The sequence below is a fragment of the Dendropsophus ebraccatus genome, chromosome 12 (assembly GCF_027789765.1).
Source record: "Dendropsophus ebraccatus isolate aDenEbr1 chromosome 12, aDenEbr1.pat, whole genome shotgun sequence".
Classification (NCBI taxonomy): domain Eukaryota; kingdom Metazoa; phylum Chordata; class Amphibia; order Anura; family Hylidae; genus Dendropsophus; species Dendropsophus ebraccatus.
The window spans coordinates 49,490,304-49,514,175 of NC_091465.1; the positions used below are offsets into that span (position 1 = coordinate 49,490,304).

General features: G+C 38.7%; 1 protein-coding gene across 1 annotated transcript in view; it reads left to right on the forward strand.

Annotated features, from left to right (window-relative positions):
- Positions 1-23,872, forward strand: part of GRIN2D (glutamate ionotropic receptor NMDA type subunit 2D) — a 242,091-nt gene that overhangs the window by 130,880 nt on the left and 87,339 nt on the right. The window contains exon 7 of the mRNA XM_069946428.1: positions 10,134-10,259. Within this exon, the coding sequence (XP_069802529.1) occupies positions 10,134-10,259 (126 nt within the window). The remainder of the gene's footprint in view (positions 1-10,133; positions 10,260-23,872) is intronic.

The following is a 23,872-nucleotide window of genomic DNA, read 5'->3' on the forward strand; positions in this document are numbered from 1 at the left end:
CATGGTAACCCATTACATCTGCATTTCTGTATCATTTATAGTTACTTTACTAATCTCTATAATGAATCATTGTGTCATTCTATAGTCTTCTGATGATCCCAGAGTGACCTCTGGGTGAAACGCGTAAAGACAGAAATAGTAAGACAGAAATAGTACACTATTAGTGATTACCTTGTTTTACGTATCTATCAGTACCATTGAGTACGAGTAAAACAGGGTACCTGGAGATTTAATACTCCAGCATTGTTGTAAGGTGCCCTTTTAATATTTGGACATAATTTCTTGTTCTTGTTTTGCTGTTGTAGCGAGGTTGTCTATACAACACTTTTAAATGAATTATTAAAAGTTATATTTTAATACGTGATTCCGTTAGCCTATATAATTATTTCACGTATTTTTGACCAGTTTCTCTGCGTAATACATTGTACAACGCAGCTGTGAGTTTTTGATTGGAAAAACATTGCCTGGTCTGATGAGTTTCGATTTCTGCTGCGACATTCGGATGGTAGGGTCAGAATTTGGCGTCAACAACATGAAAGCATGGATCCATCCTGCCTTGTATCAACGGTTCAGGCTGGTGGTGGTGGTGTCATGGTGTGGGGAATATTTTCTTGGCACTCTTTGGGCCCCTTGGTACCAATTGAGCATTGTTGCAATGCCACAGCCTACCTGAGTATTGTTGCTGACCATGTCCATCCCTTTATGACCACAATGTACCCAACATCTGATGGCTACTTTCAGCAGGATAATGCGCCATGTCATAAAGCTAGAATCATCTTAGACTAGTTTCTTGAACATGAAAATGAGTTCACTGTACTCAAATGGCCTCCACAGTCACCAGATCTCAATCCAATAGAGCATCTTTGGGATGTGGTGGAATGGGAGATTCGCATCATGGATGTGCAGCCGACAAATCTGCGGCAAATGTGTGATGCCATCATGTCAATATGGACCAAAATCTCTGAGGAATGCTTCCAGCACCTTGTTGTATCTATGCCACGAAGAATTGAGGCAGTTCTGAAGGCAAAAGGGGGTCCAACCCGTTACTAGCATGGTGTACCTAATAAAGTGGCCGGTGAGTGTATATTTACATTCCTACTGCACGGGGCATGTGCAATAGGAACGTATATATTTAGATTGCTAACGTGAAGGGGTTAAAAATATCCCCTTTTATTTAAGAAAATCATTTCTGAGCTTGAAAAGTGGGAGAATCTTCCACTCTCCTTTTTAGGCAAATGCTACCTCATTAGGATGCTTAGTTTCTCAAAATTGGCATTATGTTTTTGGCTACAAAGCTCAAGTTTCAATTCTAAAAACACTTTGGAAATCTTCCTGGGGCTTCATGGTCTTTACCTGCATTGTTACACACTAAATACTCAGCACTCCTTCTACATGCCACTGTATGGCCTGTTGCAATTAATTTCCAGATACCTCTCTCTCTGGGGTTACCCATAATTTAGCCAGGGTAGAGATAATCCTATGTTTCTAAAATGTAGAGCGGCAGGGAAATGCTTTCTTCATCAATTATTCCACCATCAAGAGCATGGGCTCCTTACATTTCACAAGCTATGTGCCAAATTTTCATTACAACCGTATCAATTCCTTGACTATTCCCAAGTCAACAGCTTTTTATCTTTTCGTCTAAAGGACCTCTACCTCCTGACGCAATCTGCCGAAATGTATCCAATGATCGATAAGCCACCAGCAAATTCATCACTGTCCTATTTGTATGCAAAACTGGGGGACAGAGCAGCTGATCTGCTGACCTCTAATATGTTTAATAGGTGGGCTGCCATTTTTGATGACAACACGTTACCAACATTTTTTTTTTTAGAGGGTTGGGCCACTATTTGTAGGACAGAGCCTAGGGAGAGATGGAGGGAGACACATTTTAGTCTCATCCATAGAGCGATCTATGGGTTCAACATCCTTCCTCATCTCTTTGCCCCAGACAGATTGTTGGCCCATAGTCAGTACAAGTGTTGTTCATGCTTCATGCCTTTCTATTGGTGACTTAGCACTGCATTCTACAGAAATGGCTGCAGCTTGCTCTCCAGTCAATGACAGAGGAGATAGGAGATAGTGGCGGTGTGCTGCATGTTGAAAGACAACGATGAATCAACATTGTGGATATCAGCCGATCACTGCCTTTTACCTTTCTATAACACAAAGCAATTATCGTCTGTAACAGCCGTTACGGACAATGTTATAGGGCCTTTACTCTTTAATGTATTATCTTGGCATGTAAAATGACTACCATGTTAATAGACAATATGTTGTTCTTTTTTGTTGTTGTTAGTGCTGCAGTGCAGAGGTTAAGTCTATACTGTACCGGCTGAGCACTAGCTCAGCTCAACTTTTTACTACAGTTTTATTTTCTGTGCTTGATTGTACACTGTGAAATCCCATTTGCAGGCTCTGCAGAGCTGTCAGATAAAAAGAACGGGAAGATAACACAATGGTAATAACCTGCGAATAAACGTGGGGTGATCAAACTTTAACTTTAAGTATTGTAATTCATGACTGAAAGGTGTATAACATGAAAAGAAAATGTAATAAAAGGAAATAAAAGGGTTTGTTGACCACAGACAATCCCCACAGAATTGTGCTTGTCAATCAGCAGATCAGAAAGGCATCCCCTTGCGTCTTGATTGCCAACTGTTATCTTAAGGAAAACATGGCATTAGGTGTCTGGTTTCCCTTTAGCGCCACCACAGGAGAAATCAGCGTGGTCCTGCTCTGAACCGCCACGATCGGCTGCTTACTGCCGCACTCGCTAATTAGGACAGTTAGATGCAGCTGTCAAACATGACAGCTGCATCTAACTGTGCTTTACAGTGCCTTCCCTGGTGTCTAGTGGCCGGATCTCCCCCCCTCCTGCATCACGGGGGGGGGGGGGGGGGGGGGAAATCCGGCCACTAGACACATCCGCCGTACTTAGTTGGCCGACGCTGATCCCTGCTTGGCATTCTATGTATGTGGTCTACAGCAGACCATTATGATAGAGCACTGATCTGATGGTGCTCTATTATATACACAGCATTGATCTCAATGGGAGATCAGTGCTGCGTATATAGAAGTCCCCCAGGGGGCTTCTAATTACTGTTAGTAAAAAAAATATAATGTTTTTAATAATAAAAAAAATAACCTCCCCTAATAAAAGTTTGAATCACCCCTATTTTCCCATTTTATAAAAAAATAATAATAAACAAACATATTTGGTTTCGCCGCATGCGTAATCGCCCGAACTATTAAATTATAACATTCCTGATCTTGCCTGGTAAACGGTGTAAGTGCAAAAAAATTCCAAAGTGAAAACTTGCGCATTTTTGGTTACATCAAATCCAGAAAAACTGTCATAAAAAGTGATCAAAAAGTCGCATATACGCAAGTAAGATACCGATAGAAAGTACACATCGTGGCGCAAAAAAAATGACACCTCACTAAGCCCCATAGACCAGAGGATAAAAGTGTTATAAGTATGGGAATAGAGCAATTTTAAGGAACATTTAATATTTCTGTAAGGTTTAAATTTTTTAAAAGCTGTAAAATAAAATAAAAGTCATGCAAGTTGCATATCGTTGTAATCATATCGACTTGAGGAACAAAGATAACATAGATAGATAACAGTTTTACCATAGGGTGCATGGCGTAAATACACCCCCCCCCCAAATAAGAAATATTGTGTTTTATTTTCACCACCCATATAATTTTTTTCTCATTTCACAGCATATTTTATGCAAAAATTAAGTCTTCCATTGCAAAGTACAATTAGTGGGGCAAAAAGTAAGGGCTCATTTGGGTCTGTATGTGAAAAAATGCAATTGCTGTGGCCATTTAAACACGAGGAGGAAAAAACAGAAAAAAACGAAAATTGGCCCGGGAAAGAAGGGGTTAATTGTAAATTACGGCAACTGTTTTACACTTTTATAATACTGCTTTAGGGTGCGTTCACACCTTCAAGATCTGCAGCAGATTTGAAGGCGCAGATTTGATTTGTTTTGAATCTGCAACTTCAAATCTGCACCATCAAATCTGCTGTGGATCCTGTACGTGTGATCACACCCTAAAAATTGTGTGTGAAAATGTATATTCTTGAATCCAACAAAAGTATAAGTATTAGGATTCCTTTGTATGAAACAAGGAGGATAAGAATGTACAGTACATTACAGCTTCATGCACCTCTAGATGTATGAAGCCATGTTACATTTGCATCCATAAGACCTAAAACAGCTTAAGAGTTGTACCAAGTCTTAGAATTGACTCGATTCTTGTTTCTTATGGTGTTATCTTCTACCACAAGAGATTGTGACACCTAACAACTTACAATGTGCATTTACATGCAGGCAATATGCTGTTTTAGATTTGTAGTGTAAGTGCAATATAAGATAAAAATGTCATTAACTAAGAGCCACTATAGCCTGAATAGCTCATTTACTTTACTACGAATAAACCAATGATCTGCACTCCTCAGCCACCTTATCTGCAGCTTCTGCCTTAGGTATTTCATTAAGGCCTATAAGTAATAGCTCTGTTTGCTTTCTGAGTAAAATAGCAAGGATGAAATTGAATCCAGGACCCAGCACTTGTAAGGGGTGTAATTCATTTGACAAGAAGAAACAAAAAGACAATTGTAGAGAAGGCCAAAGTACTGTATGTGGTTTGAAGCATAAATTAAACACAACTTTTACTTAATATGATTAAAATGATGTGTCCAAAATGTGACATTTATCCAAAAAAAGTCTTGTGCTAGTCCTACAAACAATTTGCACACTTAAGCCACGTTCACACTTCAGGAACATATTGGGCAAACATGGCTATCTTGGTAAAAAAGATGGCCGCTAATAATGATCATGATTAGAGATGATGAATTTACAGTAATAAAAGTGAATCACTTCATTAGCTTGGCAGTCAGCATATCAGCCTGCTGCCTTTTATCTCACCAGGTGCCAGGAAAAGCTGGATCCAGTCCTGGGAGACTTTTCCCCATATTCAAGGAATGGATCCAGCTTTTCCCAGCACCCATGGAGTCAAAAGACTGTCGGCTGCCAAGCTAACAAAGTTATTCGCTTCATTGTTACTGTAAATCTGCTCATCTTTAATTGAGCAAAGAGATGTCCCTTTCAGTCAAGTCTCAGTCAAGGAGCCTTAGAACATTGACTATATGCCAAGCCAATCTCTCCAAAAGGAAAGATTTCCCATCTGCAGATAGCTATTTCAGGGTTTTTGCCCCTCATCAGTGCAGAGCAGTATGTTGGCTGGCTAATGAGAATTGTATTGACGTGGGTCAAAGGGGTAGTGACTTAGAACATTGACTGGGGATTTTATGCCAAGCCAAACAATCTCTCCAAACTCCAACACCCTGCTCTGCACTGATGAGGGGCAAAAACCCCGAAATAGCTATCTGCAGATGGGAAATCTTTCCTTTTGAAGAGATTGTTTGGCTTGGCATAAAATCCCCAGTCAATGTTCTACGGCTCCTTGACTGAGCGAGACTTGACTTGAAGGGACATCTCTTTGCTAAAGAGGTGTGAGAGCTATTTTGCATATGCTTTCTTCCCAGAATTCTTAGTGGAGCAGCAATGGTCTGTAAGTCTCCACACATCTATATGACGGGCTCTCCTTAAGGAGAGTCGCTACCTCTTTGACCCTCATCTTTAATTATAATTAGAGATGAGTGAGCAATACTCGATTGAGTATTGCACTTCTCGAAAGATTTGTTTCAGATCGAGTATCTGATCGAAAATTTGAATCTAAACGAGTAAAGATGAGACCAAGTCAATCATAATACCTTTAGAAAATGATGTCAACACCTATGAAATGCAACTGGGAAAGCAGTATTACACCACTATCATAGGGAGCGGTATTAGCGGTCCTTGGCAATGATACAGTTCCCTGTTATAGTTAATATTTAATGAAAACAGTACATTTTTGTTTCCATATTGCTATCTTTCATTTTACAATAGCAAATATAAAAAAAAAACCAGCTGTTTCAATCAAATATTATATATATATATATATATATATATATATATATATATATATATATACACTTTAGTAGTGTCTAACACAAATAAAGTAGGATGCCTTAGAAGTTATTGTGTATAAGGTTCTCTGAGCAGTTGCTTCATTACAGTGCTGTGGATATTCAAACAGTTTCCCTGCTCCCGGCATGATAATGATACATCATGCTGGATGGGGAAACATTGCACTACAGAGCTTCGTCCGTAGCATCTGAAAAATATGGGACGGGGAAATAAGCCCCTAGACAATTTTTTTGTAAGCGGCTGTCATCTTGACACCAGTATAAAGGTGTGATAAGTTGTGATAATGACTGAAGTGATTTTTCTACAATTCTAGACAATAAAAATTATATTTTTGGCATATCTTTATATAAAATTTATAAAACGTTGTAAAATCCTTAAAATATTTTTTTTCCTACATTGAGGTGACATGGCCCCTCTGCTGCCACCAATGGCTGTGTTGGGAACTGCAGGGCAACACAACTAAAAAGAGCATAAAACGTGTCAAGCAATTGTTGAAGTTTATCCCAAAAATACATCCTTTAAAAAAAAAAAAAAAAACTATATAAGAGCCAGTTCACACTGAGCAAACATGGCGCAATTCCGCATCAGAAAGCTCCGCCGCGGAATTGCGCCGTGTTTGCTCAGCGTGAACCAGCCCTAAGCAAAAAGGGCACATCGAATTTACAAAATCTCAAAGCGACCACACTGCCCATTGATCTTCTGAAGTACAAAGTTTAGGCAAATAACATCCACAGGATGTCAGGAAAAATGCTTTAGAAACCAAGTGTCAGACTTCTGATAACCTACTATAGCTGGATGACACAAATGGCGATGAGGGATCTTCTCTATACCTTATCAGTATAAAATGTAATCTTCCATTGCAGAAGGCTGCATAGACGGTGCATGTATTTTTTTTCATACTGTCTATGTTTCTACTAGGATAATATAATAATTTTCTTTTCCATCTCTGCTAGATATATATGGGATATCACTGTCAGCATTAATGCTGTCTTCTGAAATGTAATTTAAAGAAATGAATGGTATAGTTGCACAACTGTAAATTGAAATGTATTTGTTCAATAATTTGGACACTATAGGGCCTGGTTCACATGTCTATACTGCTGTCTGTGTCCGCAGGCTTGTGATTACGGAGACCACTAAAGGTGTGCATCCGTATGGACCCATTTATAGGTGAATGGTGATTAGAGATAAGCGAATCTCAAGCAGATTATGCCATATAAATTTACTTGTCTTTTAAGGCTATGTTCACACATCGTCAAAATTATGGCCACTATTTTTAGTGGGGCATTTGATTACCGGGGGCTACAGAAGTTGAATGCCTTTGGCTGTATCCAAGTTTCCAGTGAGCCCTAACACTGCATCCAACTTCTGCAGCCACCAGTAATCAAATGCCGCACACTAAAAAATAATGGCCGTCATTTGGACAGTATGTGAACTTAACCTTAAAAGATAAATAACAGGCTTATAAATGGACACTAATGTATTGTAATAAAGTTCTACATTAAAACATATTTTTCAGTTTAAATCTTTAAGATATATTATAGCTCACCATTTTTATTTAGATGGATATCTTTTAATGGCAAATTATTTTCTAATAACAGTCGTTAAATGATACCCATCCAATAAAAACAGCCATCATTTGAACATAGCCTAAATTTGCCAATTATTGCATTTTAGACAAAAGATTTTTTTTTTCCTTTTTGGGAACATATGAAAATGTCACACTAAACTTTGCATAGTTTTAAATGCAACACTGTCTAACCTGAAAATAATAAGTGAGGATTGAAAAATAAATTACAGCTAGGACTTGGTTTCAGCTCAACTAAATGACAATTTGTGCAATTACAATTCAGTATATACTTTAGGGAAGAAATGTACTTTCTGCTATAAAAAAAAATACTTGGGAGAGATTGAGGCTGAGAGATAGTAGCTGGTGATATGTTCTGTCATACTGAAATTGTAAGGTCTCCAGCTTAGTGTTTCATTGTGATAGCTCACATATTAGTGTAGGACCAATCTAAGCTATTCAAAGTGCCACTTACACTTGTGCCTTGTCTTGCCTTTGTGGCAGTAGTACACCTGAGAAGAGGAACAGTAATAGAAAAGGATCTCCTGCTCTGCAGAACAGCAAAACTTATTAGATTTCCTGGTGTTTTCATCACAAACTATCAGGAAGCATTTTTTCTAGTGGACTGAAGATTACTTGGAGGAGAAATCATTAAAAAAAAAGAATCCTTGACTCAAGACCAGTCATAGAGCCAAGTGCCTCAACGGAAAAAAAAAGAAAAAATAGAAACAACTTTGCTTTCAAAATGTTCCCTGGAGAAACAAGGCGAATCTATGAATGTTATTGACATTTAAGCAGATGTTTCTACTAATTGTCTGTCCAAATTGGATTAACGTTAATAATAACCACTGAACCTAGACAGAGACTGGATACATAAATGCTATCATATTGGGAAAAAATGCATTAGTGTTTTTAAAAAAGTTAAAGGGATATCTCCGTCGTAAACCAGAGATGAGTCCGACTCCCATAGAAAATGATGGCTCCAGTCATTTTCTATGGACGTCGGACTCCTCTCTGGTGTTTAGCATTAGACCAGGTCCAGGAGTGGGACTTCCAGGAAAGAGTAAGTATCTAGGGGTTCGGGCGGGCCCTGCCCCGGCACACCGTGTGATAGGTTCCCTTTAAAGGGAATCTGTCAGGGACCAGACCCAGGAGATACAGATGACAGTGCTCTAGTAGACATAGTACCTTTTGTATAACTGTTCTAGGAGGAGATTCAGCACAATCGTTATTTTCTTACAGTAGAGAAGAGTCAAAGGCGAGTTGTGGCTCAGTGTTTGTTCCGTGGTCTGGCAAGCCTGACCACTCTTCCTCCTTCCTCTTCTCTATGAATAAACATTTTGGTCAAGCTCAAGCTCGCACCCTGCTGATATCAAGGGCTGAGCATCCGAAACCTATTCCCTCAGCTTAAGTGCACTGTTTTATCCCTGATATGGCACCTGTGCAGGATAAGGCTGGGTTCACACACTGTATACTTCAGGCAGTATTTGGTCCTCAAGTCAGGTCCTCATAGCAACCAAAACCAGGAGTGGATTGAAAACACAGAAAGGCTCTGTTCACACAATGTTGAAATTGAGTGGATGGCCGCCATATAACGGTAAATAACTGCCATTATTTCAATATAACAGCCGTTGTTTTAAAATAACAACAAAAATTTGCCATTAAATGACGGCCATCCACTCAATTACAACATTATGTGAACATAGCCTTTCTGTGTTTTCAATCCACTCCTGGTTTTGGTTGCTATACAGCCTCACAAATACAGCCTCAAATATACATAGTGTGAACCCAGCCTAAGGATGTAGGACACACGAAGGCCTTGATATCAGCGGCATGCATCCTGGAGGTCAAGCAGGAATGTAACTTCAGCATGTACTTGTGTAATCTCTTGGTATACAGTGAAAACCAATAAAAGAAAAATCATACTTATTAAAATACTGCCTAACATTATGCATAAGGCAATGCTCACACGCTGTGTTAACAATGGCCGTTGTTTAACGCTACCTATGACCGGAATTAAAGAACATGTTGCACAACTGTTGTTCATGCGGAATGGCTATTGTTTATACAGTTTGTGAACATAAGCTAAAAGTGCTGCTTATTCCACTTACAGGCTGTGTTACACACTGTTTTTTTTTTTTTTTTTTAACCGCAGTTATTTGATAAGGACGGACATAAAAAATGATCATGACAATTTCTATGGCTGTTGTTTTACTTTAAAGATGGTTTGTGAACATAGCCTATGGCCATCTTCACACACTGTAAAATAACAGTAAAATACAGTAATAACTGTATTTATAATAATAGTAATAACCTTAAAATACAGAGGTTTTACGTTTTATGATTGTGTTTAGCCTTTATTTTACTGTGTGTAACCCTAATCTTAAGATGGATAATTATAATAGTCTTATTACTGTTATAACAGAACAGAAGAATGGTTCTCAAGATCCTGGTATATGTTCTACTATTCATTTATATTCTATTATTTTTATACTCAAGAGTCTTATCCTCTTTTCCAGAGCCATACAGCCCTGCCGTCTGGGTCATGATGTTTGTCATGTGTCTTACTGTGGTCGCTGTGACTGTTTTCATCTTTGAGTATTTCAGCCCTGTTGGATATAACCGAAGTCTCTCCACAGGAAAGCGTAAGTACCTAAACTCCAATACTTCCCTTTTAGCTTCTTTAGATAATCTTGCACTTTGCCGTTTAGGTGCTCTTAATTGTCATGGTTGTAGTTCAGTGTTTTTTGTGTCCTATATCTTATATCCTATATCACTTTTTCTTTTTGTTTCTCCCTGAGATATCCTTATACTCCCTTTTATGATAACTTTCGAAGCATGGATAGTTGAGGATGTCATTGTTTTATTTTTAGCGTTCCTTGTTCATAGCTATTTTGCTACAGGCTAGTTCAGTTGAAGATGTGGAACTGAAATATTTTGTGATCTTTCGATGTGTTCGCTCACAGCATTCTGTATAGCTGCTGTGGAAATGTAACTTGCCGTTGTGGCTTACCTCCTACTTTACTCTTATTATATTAAACATATCACCCAGATTTTCTTTTTCTAATATACTATAAATAAGATAATTTTTGTATCTTTTTTTCTCCCCTTGTAGAACCAGAGGTAATAGAGTTTCCTCTGTAGATGGACTCCACCTAAGATAAACACCTGGTGAATACAGTCTTAGATGCAGATTTTAAAATATTTATTGAGAATCTAGTAGGGAAAGGATATTTAGGTGTGGTGGGGAAGAGCAAATGGGAAAGCCATATTTACTAGAGATAATCAAACCTCCAGCATGGCCGAACACAGGCGGGCTGCATCTGATTACCGCTCATCTCTCATACTTACCTTTCTCACTTATATGTAATGGAGCCCCACTACATGATGAGCTGCACTTCCTGGATTGTGTTTGGCACAAGTCACCACTAGAGGGCCATGACTCAAGCCAACCACTAACCAGGAGTTGGAATCCACACATGATGATCGCAACTTAGCTCCCCTCCAAATCTCATAAGGGAGGTGAAAAAACAAGTTTCAGCACCATGGAGCAGAAGGCTTTAGCCCTCTTCTGCTCCCTGGACAACTCATTTAAAAACAATAAGAAATGTTTATTTTAGGAAATTATACACAAAAGTCTAGGTCTAGCTTTACTGATAAAGCTACACATTAGTCCTAGAGTTCACGAAGGGCTCCACATTTGACCAGGCTTTATAAGAGTTTACTGATGAACTTTTTTGTTTCGAAAAGCTAAAGCATTTACTGTTTGTATTTGTTATTAAAGAAAATTGTGGTTTAGATTTAATGAGGAGATAGATTAGAATCAAATAAAAGCAAATGAAAAACCTGTCCATTTTAAATATAGTATAAAAGAAACACAATAAAGAACAAAAATAATCATAAAAAGTGCTACACAGTCTTCAAGATTTATGTTATGTGGCTGTGCTAGGTAAACATAGTCTTATCAGGCCGAATTGTGAAGCAGTGAGTGTAATATTACTTTCTTCACCAAAGCGCCATCAGGATTTTATGAAGCGATGAGCGTGAGATCTGAGCTGGAATCTAACACGAAGCAGAACACTAAAATAAATAGAAGGGCTGTCTGATTGTCAAGAAGTTTTTTTTTTTCCTTCTCTTCTTTGCATCTGCTTGAGATAATTGTTCTGATGTACATAGTATGCTCCAATCACAAAGAAAGGCTCAGGGGATGATTAGTATCTCTTACTGATCAAGAGAAAATGTGATTAGCTAATTAGAACACCAGATAAGAACTTTCTTTAATTCAGCCGCCATTAGTAGCATGCTCATAATCTCATGCTCATAATCAAGGATGAGACAAAACGACCGCAATAAATGGAAAAATGGATTTTGTCGCATCATGCGTCTCAGGGTCTAGAATAAAATTGCTATAGATGTCTCCTAAAAATTCACTATATTACCCTTGTTTATAAGTTTGAAAGCATAAGGTGTTGTATCATGTCATGGAAGCTGTGAGGCTGAAATCCAGCCATGATGTTATTGAAACTCACATGGACATACTGTTCGGTGCAATGCAATACTATAGGGTATATTCATTCATGGCTGTATAATTTGACAGTTACATTAATTAATTAGAAACCTTCACCAAACAGTAATATGGCAGTAATAATTGATTCTATCACGAAAGCATCTTGACTGTGCTGGATCAGTTATGTTACACCCTACCCTTAGGCTTCATATAAGCTGCACATTCCAATGGCTTTCTGGGAAGATCTCAATATCATTGTGTGCACCAATATTCACCATTAAAAATGTGGTCTGGGACTTTCAAGTTGATAACCTATAGTTAGGATAGGTTATCAATATTAAAATGCTGAGAATTTGGCTTAGGTTACCCCCAGCTGTTTGAGTGGATGATGGTTTTAGCAGACAGCACTTTTTTCCCATTGTTTGTCAGTTCTGCACCTTTTAGTTTGTGTTTCAGTCCCTAAACGACCTTGGACGTACCCATATGTCCAGCGGTCGCTAGGGGTGTTCAGAGCGGGCCTGCGCGCCGGGCCCGCTCTGAACCGCCGCGATCCTGGGTGCCGCTTGTAGCCCGAGACTGCAGTTATTAGCGGGCATGGTCCGATCGCCGGACCCGCTAATTAACTATTCAGATACAGCTGTCAAAGTTAACAGCTGCATCTGAACATTTATTGCAGCCAATTTCACTGGTGTCTAGTTTGTGGATCGCGATCCCTGCTTCCGGCACCGGCTGGGGTCTGCGCCATAATGGCGCTGATCCTGGCTCAGCACTCTATTGCTTTTGGCAGCAGCTGAAAGCAATAGAGTGCCTATCTCATTGATCTATGCAGTATTACTATGCTGCATAGATCTCAATGAGAGATCAGTGTACTTATACTAGAAGTCCCCCAGGGGGGGTTCTAGTATAAGTGTAAAAAAAAAAAAAAAAAAAGGTTTTATTATTAATAAAAAGCCCCCTCCTCTAATAAAAGTTAAAAAATAAATAATAAACATGTTTGGTATCGCTGCGTGCGTAATCGCCCTAACTATTAATTTATTTCATTCTTGATCTCGCACGGTAAATGGCGTAAGTGCAAAACAATCCCAAAGTGCATTTTTGGTTGCATCAAATCCAGAAAAATTGTAATAAAAACCGATCAAAAAATGACATCTCTCACACAGCCCCATAGACCAAAGGATAAAAGTGCTATAAGCATGGTAAGAGAGCGATATTAAGGAACATATATTTTTTAAAAATGGTTTGAATTTTTGAAAACCCATCAAATAAAATAAAAGTTGTACATGTTACATATCGTTGTAATTGTAATAACGTGAGGAACATATATAACAAGACAGTTTTACCCCAGGGCGAACAACGTAAAAACAACAATAAAAAAAAAATAGTTTTTTTTTTGGTTGTTTTTTTTCAATTTCACCACATATTGATTTTTTTATCGGATTTTGCAGTGTACTTTATGCAAAAATTCAGCCTGTCATTGCAAAGTACAATTAGTTGTGCAAAAAATAAAGGCTCATGTGGGTTTCTAGGTGAAAAAAATGCAAGTGCTATGGCCTTTTAGGCACAAGGAGGAAAAAACGAAAACGCAAAAATTGAAATTGTCCCTGTCCTCTAGGGGTTAAAGGGAATGTATCATCAAAAAATGTACCTATTGAGAAATCATGTTTTTATGTTACAAATGTTGTTTAAATAATTTTTGGTGACTTTTTTCTATTTTACTATCTATGTATAGTATAAAAAGATAATCATGAAATCTTGCAGTTTTAACTTTCACCCCTAGGCTTGAAGCAAGACTGAGACTTCCTGTTCTGTACAAATCATTTCCCAGCAGTGCCCTTCTTATCAACACAGACAGTAGTACTATGACCGGTGACATCAGTATATAGGTCACAGAGAAACATACAATAGCTGTTGCTCACGACTCTCCATTCTCTTCCCTGTAGAATGAGCTCACAAAGCATGCTTGTGGTAACAGTCAGTCAGGGTAGGCATGGCGGCAGTCACAGACTTAAGTGCGTGGAACACTAAATGTAGATACGGGCAGGCAGAAAACCAGGAAGGTCAAGGTACAGGTGCAGAAATCAGATAAGCCAGAGAATGAACACAGTGAAATCACAGGAAATGCTGAGCAATGGTCTTTTTCCACAGAGCAATTATCGTTTGAATTTTCGCGATAACAATTGCATTTGAGCAATATTTGGCTCGTGTAAACACAGCGAATGATCAAGCGATGAGCGAGAAATTGTTCATTTTGGTCTTTCAACACGTTCTCAAATCATCGTTGGTCGTTCACTAAAAATTCGCAGATTGCTTCGTCTAAACAGTCTTTCAACAATTCACCCTATGTGTGAGATGGGCTTAAGTGATCTTAAAACAACCAAAATAACGATGTTTTTCAAACGATATATCGTTCCGTCTAAAAGCTGATAAAAAACACATTTATACTACGAAATCAAATTATCGCTCCGTGTAAAAGGACCACTAGCTAGGTGAACTAGACTTGATAGCCAGTAAGGGGAATATACACTGGGACTGTTTTATTGGAGCTCATGGTTCTGGTCCAGAACGTGATTTGACCAGTCTACTAATCTCCAACCACATACACTTGAAATACTTGCAAACTGCCTGACAGTAAAACCTGCCAGTCCAAGAATCACTTAGGGGGATTCAAATCTTATGCTGGAGCATTGCAAGGTAAGTTTGTCACAACGCTCACAAATGTGTCCCATACTAAGAATAAGGTATTCATAAGGTATAAGATATTCATTGTGTCTATGTCTATGAGGCTTGCTACAAAGGATGTCATTAAATTCTGATAACAACAGCTTTTTTTTTTATTATTTTTTTTTTTTATTTATTTTTAATTTCCTTTTATTTTGTATCCAAATCCATAACATACAATTAAAATACGACATTATATATATGCATGAATTGTCCACATTGACATATACTACTACATTTATTTACTCCCCTCCATTACCCTTCCCACCCCCCCATACCCCCCCCCCCCACCTATGCCCCCACCCCCCTGATAACAACAGCTTTAGGCCATGTTCCCACACAGTATTTTTGGTCATTACTTTTCAACCAAAACCAGCAGTGAATTGAAAGTTAGAAAGGCTATGTTCACACACTGTTGAAATTTAGTGGATGGACATCAGTTAACGTCAAATAACGGCAATTATTTGACATTTAATGGCGGTCATCCACTCAATGTTTCAATCCACTTATGGGTTTGGTTGAAAAATACTGAGCACAAATAATGTGTGTGAACATAGTCTAAAAGGAAACCTGCTCACATGTCCCTTGTGTGCATGGCTCGCTGAGGATGACAGTAAGTCTCTTACCTTCAACATTAGTGCCATTACTGTACAGTTAGTTGTTAGATTCCTTTGCTATTCAAGCAGTTTGGCGTACTGGGGCGAGGCCCCTGGCCAGAAGGCCTTTTGTAATGAAAATCAACAGAGCGAACCTGCCAGAAGCGAGCTGGATCAGAATTCTGCTCAATCAGAAAGTAGAAACAGGTTAGAAAAAAATATCATGTTTCAGTATCCAGGTCTACTCAGTAAAATCAAATCTAGACATTCCCTTTAAATAGAGCTAAAGGCCCTTTTAGAGGTACTGGTAACAAGCTTAAATCTTGTTAATCGCCATTTATTGAGCCTTTACACAGCTCAATTATCTGGCAGGCTGGGCCAAATGGACAATTCATTAATTGTTAATACATCCCTTTCATTTCATCATTGTCGGCTGCATATCTTCCCTTTCTTTATTGGGGATGTAAGTATTGTATATGTATCCAGTCCTCAATCTTGCATAACAGTAAGTCAATCAAAATGAGAGGGATTAGAGAGGTATGCTGTCAGATGTATGAGGTAGGAGATATCTCACAGACATAAACAGATGTACAGTATAAACTATGTGTGACAAATACACCAGAATCACACCAGCTAATCTCCCAGATTTGCACTGAAAACTGGAGACCGGGAAAGTCTGGTGTTCATATTGCTGAGATTACAATAGAAACAGATAGGTGGGGATGTCTTCCATTACATGAAACATATACATAACCAGTATCACCATTAAAGTAGCAATAAACATTTACACATTCTGATACAAAGCATAAATAAAATAAAGTCCTAGTGGAATTGCATTTTGTTCCTATTGTAAAAAGGGATATGAATCAAATGCTAACATATATGTATATTAAAAAGAATATGCAAAGAGCAAAGATATATGTGGTGTAATAACATGAATTAAATGTTTGTCTGTTGGTCTGAAGGAGCTAAAGATATCAGTCTTAAGGGAAAACTCATGCATGTGATGAATGTAGTGTCATAGTTCAATATAAGGAGTGTAAACAAAGATAAAAAAAAAAAAAAGAAAACAGACATGAAGCTATCTAAGCCACAAATACTAAACCATAGTAAAAAAAAAAAAAAAAAAGAAAAGAAAAGAGGCAAGCGCTGAAGAGGTATCACGGGTTCATCAACAGTTGTAAAATACTTATCCTTCTGCCTAGGAGAGGAGGGAGGGGGCTGAAGCAGACCCTGACCCCTATATACAGCACCACTTTATGATTTAACCCCACTGATAGGAAATCTGAGACTTCCTTCAGGAAAAGTGTTCATTAATTGATATGTGTATCACACAAAAAGAAAAGAAAAGTAACTAAACCACCTCAATGTGCTTCTATGAACTCACTCCATCTTTATCAAGAGTAACACATGAAGAGAGTGGTGAAGAGAAGGTATATGAAGCTATATAAAGAAGAGCTCTGTAACATGACTCATAGTGACGTTTGTACGCGAATGCTGCTCTATAGACATAGTAAATGTAGAAAGTCTATTCATGGGGGAAAAAAACAGTGTGATGATGGCATGGAACAAGCAATGATAGATAGATAGATAGATAGATAGATAGATAGACTACCGTTCAAAAGTTTGGGGTCACATTAAAATGTCATTATTTTTGAAGGAAAAGCACTTTACTTTTCAATGAAGATAACTGCGGCTGCAGGATTTTGGGCTTCAGGGCAGAGTGGCAAAGAAAAAGCCATATCTGAGACTGGCCAATAAAAGAAAAAGATTAAGATGGGCAAAACACAGACATTGGACAGAGGAAGACTGGAAAAAAGTGTTGTGGACGGATGAATCCAAGTTTGAGGTGTTTGGATCACAAAGAAGAACGTTTGTGAGACGCAGAACAAATGAAAAGATGCTGGAAGAATGCCTGACGCCATCTGTTAAGCATGGTGGAGGTAATGTGATGGTCTGGGGTTGCTTTGGTGCTGGTAAGGTAGGAGATTTGTACAGGGTAAAAGGGATTCTGAATAAGGAAGGCTATCACTCAATTTTGCAACGCCATGCCATACCCAGTGGACAGCGCTTGATTGGAGCCAATTTCATCCTACAACAGGACAATGACCCTAAACACACCTCCAAATTGTGCAAGAACTATTTATAGCAGAAGCAGGCAGCTGGTATTCTATCGGTAATGGAGTGGCCAGCGCAGTCACCAGATCTGAACCCCATTGAGCTGTTGTGGGAGCAGCTTGACCGCATGGTACGCCAGAAGTGCCCATCCAACCAATCCAACTTGTGGGAGCTGCTTCTAGAAGCGTGGGGTGCAATTTCTCCAGCTTACCTTAACAGATTAATAGCTAGAATGCCAAAGGTGTGCAATGCTGTAATTGCTGCAAAAGGAGGATTCTTTGACCAAAGCAAAGTTTGATGTAAAAACAATGTTATTTCAAATACAAATCATTATTTTTAACCTTGTCAATGTCTTGACTCTATTTTCTATTCATTTCACAACGTATGGTGGTGAAGAAGTGAGACTTTTCATGGAAAACACAAAATTGTTTGGGTGACCCCAAACTTTTGAACGGTAGTGTAGATAGATAGAAAGATTTTTTTTTTTTACCTCTAGTGGAAATCTTGTGTTTTATTATCCCTTCTTCAGAAAATTGTTTCAGTCCCACATTAGAGTTTTTTTTTGTCAATCAGCCAGTGTATTATTCAATGTCTGACACAGACAGCAGTGGACCTTGGTGGATCAGCGGCGTAATATCAATTTTCAAAGCATGTTTTCTCCTAGGACAGCAAAGGACACTGGTGATGTCAGATCTGTGCAATCTGTGAAAAACACAGATTTCATAGACTTCTATGGGGGGAATCTATGCCATCATCTCGTCTGAGTTATGAAATGTCCTATTTTTTTCACAGAACGAATTGCGGATCTGTAAAAAAAATTTAACGTGTGAAAAGCCCAATAGAAAGCAATTGGCTATAGTACTGTCTGTGATCACGAATCCGAGATCACAGACAATTTTATGGAACGTGTGAAGTCCTAAAGGCCAGATCAGAAGGTCATATACACTTTGGATGAACTTAGTTATTATAATTAATTACTACATTTGGTCATTTTTTTATGTAAATTTGATGGTTACAATAAATCTACAGGACTATGTTACTTCTCTATACCTCAACCTGCTTGTTAGCTGTGATCGAAGGTGAGGCCAGGTAACAATTATAGGTCTGGAAAAATCACAGGGAAAGTGTTTCCCTTTATTTCCCACATATATATTCTTTTTCTTTTCATTTTATGGATGGCCTTGTGCCCAGTGTCTTTTAGTATTGCTACAAATCTAAAACGAAGGAGTATTCTCTGTGGGTGAAATGTGCCAATTATTATAGCTGTAAATGACAAAGTCCGTGTGCGGAGTATAGAAGGACAAACAAGGGAGGAAAAAAATCAGATCTATTTTTTTTTTTTTTTTAAGATTCCTCAGATCAGCTGCTAGGATTTGATTCATTTTACCTTGAGTTTCGATAAAATCAAAGAACAAATGAACTGCATATTTATAAAATGTATTAGCAAAACCCTATCTCTCTCTTTTTTTTTTTTCTTTTTCTATTTCTTCACTTTGGATTATGCTGCTAAAAAGGCAATGAACCGGGATTTTTAATATATTTAATATAAAAGTATGAATTGTAAAAGCTCATGAATGGTTATAATGGGTTACTCCCAAATTGTACTCAGGTTAGCTTCATGTATCACACCACGTAGCATTGTGCATAGAATAGTAAATCTGAGTGTAATTTTTAATTACCCAATAACAAAGGGGGATATTTATCAAACTGGTATAAAGTAGAACTGGTTCAGTTGATCCTAGCAACCAATCAGATTCCACTTTTCATTTTCATTCCTGATTGGAATCTGATTGGTTGGTTGGGGCAACTGAGACAGTTCTACTCTACACCATGTTTGATACATGTAAATCTCCTCTAAATTTTCAAATATTTATATTTATACTTAAGGCTATGTTCACACTACGTATCAGAACGGCTGGTCTCTGGCCGGATCATCTCGGCCGGTACTTAAGTACATCTGGCCGCGGAGCTCTGATGCGGGCGTATGGGGTCCCGGCTGGAGCGTATACGATGTGTGTACGCTCCGGCCGGGATCCCATTGCAAATAAGGCATTGTTCCATACCGCAAAAAACTACGGCCGTAGTTTTACGTGTGAACATAGCCTAAAAATGGACCCGGTGCTGTCCGGGTATAAAGTGTCAGCGTGTTAATAAGATTTGTTTCAAGGGTGCCCTGAAGGGCAATGCCCTTGTTTTTTTTTTTTTTTTTAGGGGAAATCACCAGGAGCCCTTTATACCCCGACAGTTCTGCACTGTTTATGTAAAGTGTAACTTATGCACATTAGAAATAAGCTAAAAACTTTTAACATCCTAAATACCTAATAGCAAAACTGACATGTCATGTCATAAGACTTTATAAAGAGCCTGTTTATAAACAACATTCACATTTTTTTGCCAGGTACATAGACATAAAGATTTTTACCTGATCAAACTCTGGAGCAGGCAACATACAATTGTCTATGTGAAAAATATGCAGAATCTAACTTTATGCTGCCATCTGCAGTGGTGGCATATTGTCATTTATTGTAAATGGAAATGTTAGCTTAAAATGAGACTGTAATGGTTTAAAAGGTATTGTTTCATCTGAGTTATCAGTGGAATTCATGTATAGCTGTAGTGTATAGTTTTTTTTTGTTTTTTTTTGGGGGGGGGATCTGTATACCTGTAGTGTATAGTAAGGAGGGTTCTGTGTACCCGTAGTGTATACTTGTGGGGGGATCCTGCTTAAATGTTAGCTTAAAAGGAAACTGTAATTGTTAAAAGGTATTTTCATCTGAGTTATCTTGGTTGGGGTGGTCCCGTATGTCATGGCGCAGGTTGCGGGGACTGGTGTTGGGCCTGCTGGTGGGTTCTCATGCTTTGGGATCCACTTGTCAAGGTGGCCAGGAGTGGTAACACCCACCCCCAGACACACAGCAACAGAACCTTGGTTAGGACAGATGTGAGGTGCGGATTGTAGGTTCAGGTGTGATGGTATAAATGATAGAGTTCCACTTTAAACAAAGTCCAAACTTTACTAACAAAAATATCTTTAGTGCAGTAACAGTGCGTAGGTACTTAGGGCAAAAATCAACAGTAGCAATAGAAACAGGCAAATAGGTGAGTTGATAGAAGAAGTTAACAGTAGAAGTTGTTGGGGACTGGATAGGAGTGCCCCTTGCCTAACTAGTGAGTACTCTGCTGAGATGTGGTGAAGTGTCTCTATAGTGTTCTGTAGAAATCCTTGGACTCACTTGAGTATATATATATATATATATATATATATATATATATATATATACATTCCTGGAGTGTCGCCTTATCATTTTATATTTATATTATATATATATATATATATATATATATATATATATATATATATATATAATGATAAGGCGACACTCCAGGAATAGTGAATAATAAAGTGAATTTATTCACCCATAATATGCAATACATTGCACATTATGGGTGAATAAATTCACTTTATTATTCACTATTCCTGGAGTGCCGCCTTATCGTTTTAAATTTTGGATCTCTGCTGTCTACACTCACCTAATTTATATATATATATATATATATATATATTTTTTTTTTTTTTTTTTTTTTTCTCTGCATATATGAATGCCTTCTGCCCCTAAGTGTCGGGTTTCCGTTCTAATGGGCTAGTACGAGTACTAGGTTTCCTGTCTCTAGGTGGAGCTAGCTAGTAGTATCCTTCTTACTCAGCCGATCATAAGTCAGTAGAGAGCGGCTAAACTTTCACTGTGCTCTACTGGGGTATAGCCTTTATAGTCCACTCCTTTCTTTAGGTGGTTGACTGCCCTGATACTAGAAAAATCCACAGTGTAGGCTCCAGCTTCCCTGGGCGTTCGGTTTAGCAACTCATGGTGGTTGAGTCACTAGCTGATTAAATACAGGGCTACTTTCCTCTTCGTCGTGAACTAGACTAGGAGAACAGGTGTAGCACGTCCTGCCTATGCTTACTAAAGAGGGAAGGTGTGTGAGTACTGTAGCTAAACCTTTGGCAACTGCAGCTGTGCTGTGAATGAGTGTGACTGTGGTTGGAGTACTTGCTGTCCTAACTGTGACACTGTAGAGAATAACTTTTGCCTTGGTGTAAGAAAGAAGAAAATAAACATATAGTGGGATACTACACTGTATACGTGTAGTGTATAGTTGGGGGGTTCCTGTATATCTGTAGTGTATAGTGTGATAAGAGGTCCTGCATACCTGTAGTGTATAGTTGGGGGGTCATGTATACCTGTAGTGTATAGTTAGGGGGTCCTGAATACTTGCAATGTATAGTTGGGGGTCTGTATACTTTTAGTGTATAGGTGGTGGTGGGGGGTCCTGTATACCTGTAGTGTGTAGTTGTGGGGGTAGTCATATCTGTAGTATATAGTTTGGGATTCCTGCGTACCTATATTGTATAGTTGGGGGTCCTGTATACATGTAGTGTATAGTTGGGGGTCCTGTATTAATATACTGTATTTTTTTTTTGGGGGGGGCGCTGTATTCCTGTAGTGTATAGTAGGAGTGGAGGTGTACCATTTTTTTCTATGGGTCTGTATTGAGGCAGCCGGCAATAGCAACCAATACAATTCCAGCTCCCTTTGAAAATGAAAGTTGCAATCATATTGGTTTCTAAGGCTTCAGTAAACCTTCCCAACTACCATTATTGTGTGTGTGTGTGTGTGTGTGTGTGTTCAGACATCATCTTTGTGAGGTAAAATCTGATCTCCAGAACACTCTACCATTTATTTCTATGGGTCTGTTTTCCCCCACCCTCTCCTCATGAGCTACCACCAGGCCTGGCTCTCATAACTGTGACTGTGGTGCTTTGGATCTGCACATTCATGTTTCCATAGCTCTGGCTGAGGCTGATCCCCTCACCTGTATACTGCTGGGGAGACACACAGCTCTAATTATGTCACCTGTGTGTAGTGTGGAGATTATCCCATTCATTTCTATTGGGCGCTCTTCCCTATCCTCCTCCTCCTTTCCTGTACATCTGGCAAAGATGGGACCTTCGCTCTAACCTTCCCGGCACCCAATGTATCTGCCTGCCAAGTTTTGGGTCAAACGGTTCAAACATTCAGAAGTCTATAGAGGACAGACGGACAGACAAACAGATGGACAGGTATTCATTTTTATTATATAGATTATATTAGAATTATATACACTGTAGACCAGTGCTTCTCAAACTTTTTCTACTGGAGCCTCACCCAAATGACCAAGGCAATGCCTGGGCCTCACCAGACTGACCAAGAGGGTGCCTGGGCCTCACCATCTGTGGTAAAAGTCCATTTAAAAGCTGAAAATAATGCTAGGGCTACCTTACACCTATCTCCCAAGCTCTAGATTCTAATAAAGCAAGTAATAATTTTTCTAAAATGGAGATAGTTGCAAACAGCTAAAGGACTGTGCAGATCATAGTAACTTTTGTGCAAACTTCCTCCCCAGCTGGGCCTCACCAACAACTAGGGGGGGCCTCACTGGTGATGCCCGCCTCACAGTTTGAGAAGCACTGCTGTAGACCATAAAGAGGTTATATAGGAGTTATCCCGCAATCAAAGGTTGGGACAACCACCAATCACAAGATCTCTGGTAAAATGTGCCATGAGCAAACAGTTGGCCAGCACTCCAGCTTCCTTTGCTTGATGTGGTACAGTCCATCCATTTCTGAGGCCCAATTAAACTTTTTTTTTTGTGACTGATCAGCTATGGTTAGAGGATAGATTTTTGTAGGATATCACCTTTTATATATAAAATTAAAAAGTCAAGTAGTTAAGGTTGCTGCTAGTGTTCCATAGATCATTGAGTGCAGGCATTTCGCAGTCATGTTCTCTTAAATTGAGTCACTTTCACCACTTAAATGAGGTGTAAAACCTGATATGGCCTATAAAAAGTAGGACACGCGATGTGCTGTTTCTGGGAGATTTAGATCATTTTCAGTTCCATGCGTATCTTTAATATCTGCTTTAGTTATTCTTTTCTTGTAGAATGAATTTATAGTGGTAGTAGTAATAATAATCCACCTTATGCACACTTCTGAGTTCTGCACATAAAGCCTTTACAAAGACATATGTTGCCCTTGAAGCTTCCTGGTACAAATGCTGCCCTTGTATCACACCACATTAAATATCCCTGGTAGGTGATAATCAATAGAATATGGTGTGATTTTCTTTTGTAGGACTTAGGCCATGTTCCCACTGCGTAAGTTTCATAATAATCATGTAATAATTCACTGAATAGCAGCCACAGAAAACCCTGTCAGTTTACATAATGGAGCGTGTGGCATTGTGTGCAGCGGGGAATTCGGATGTGGGCGTGCATGGAT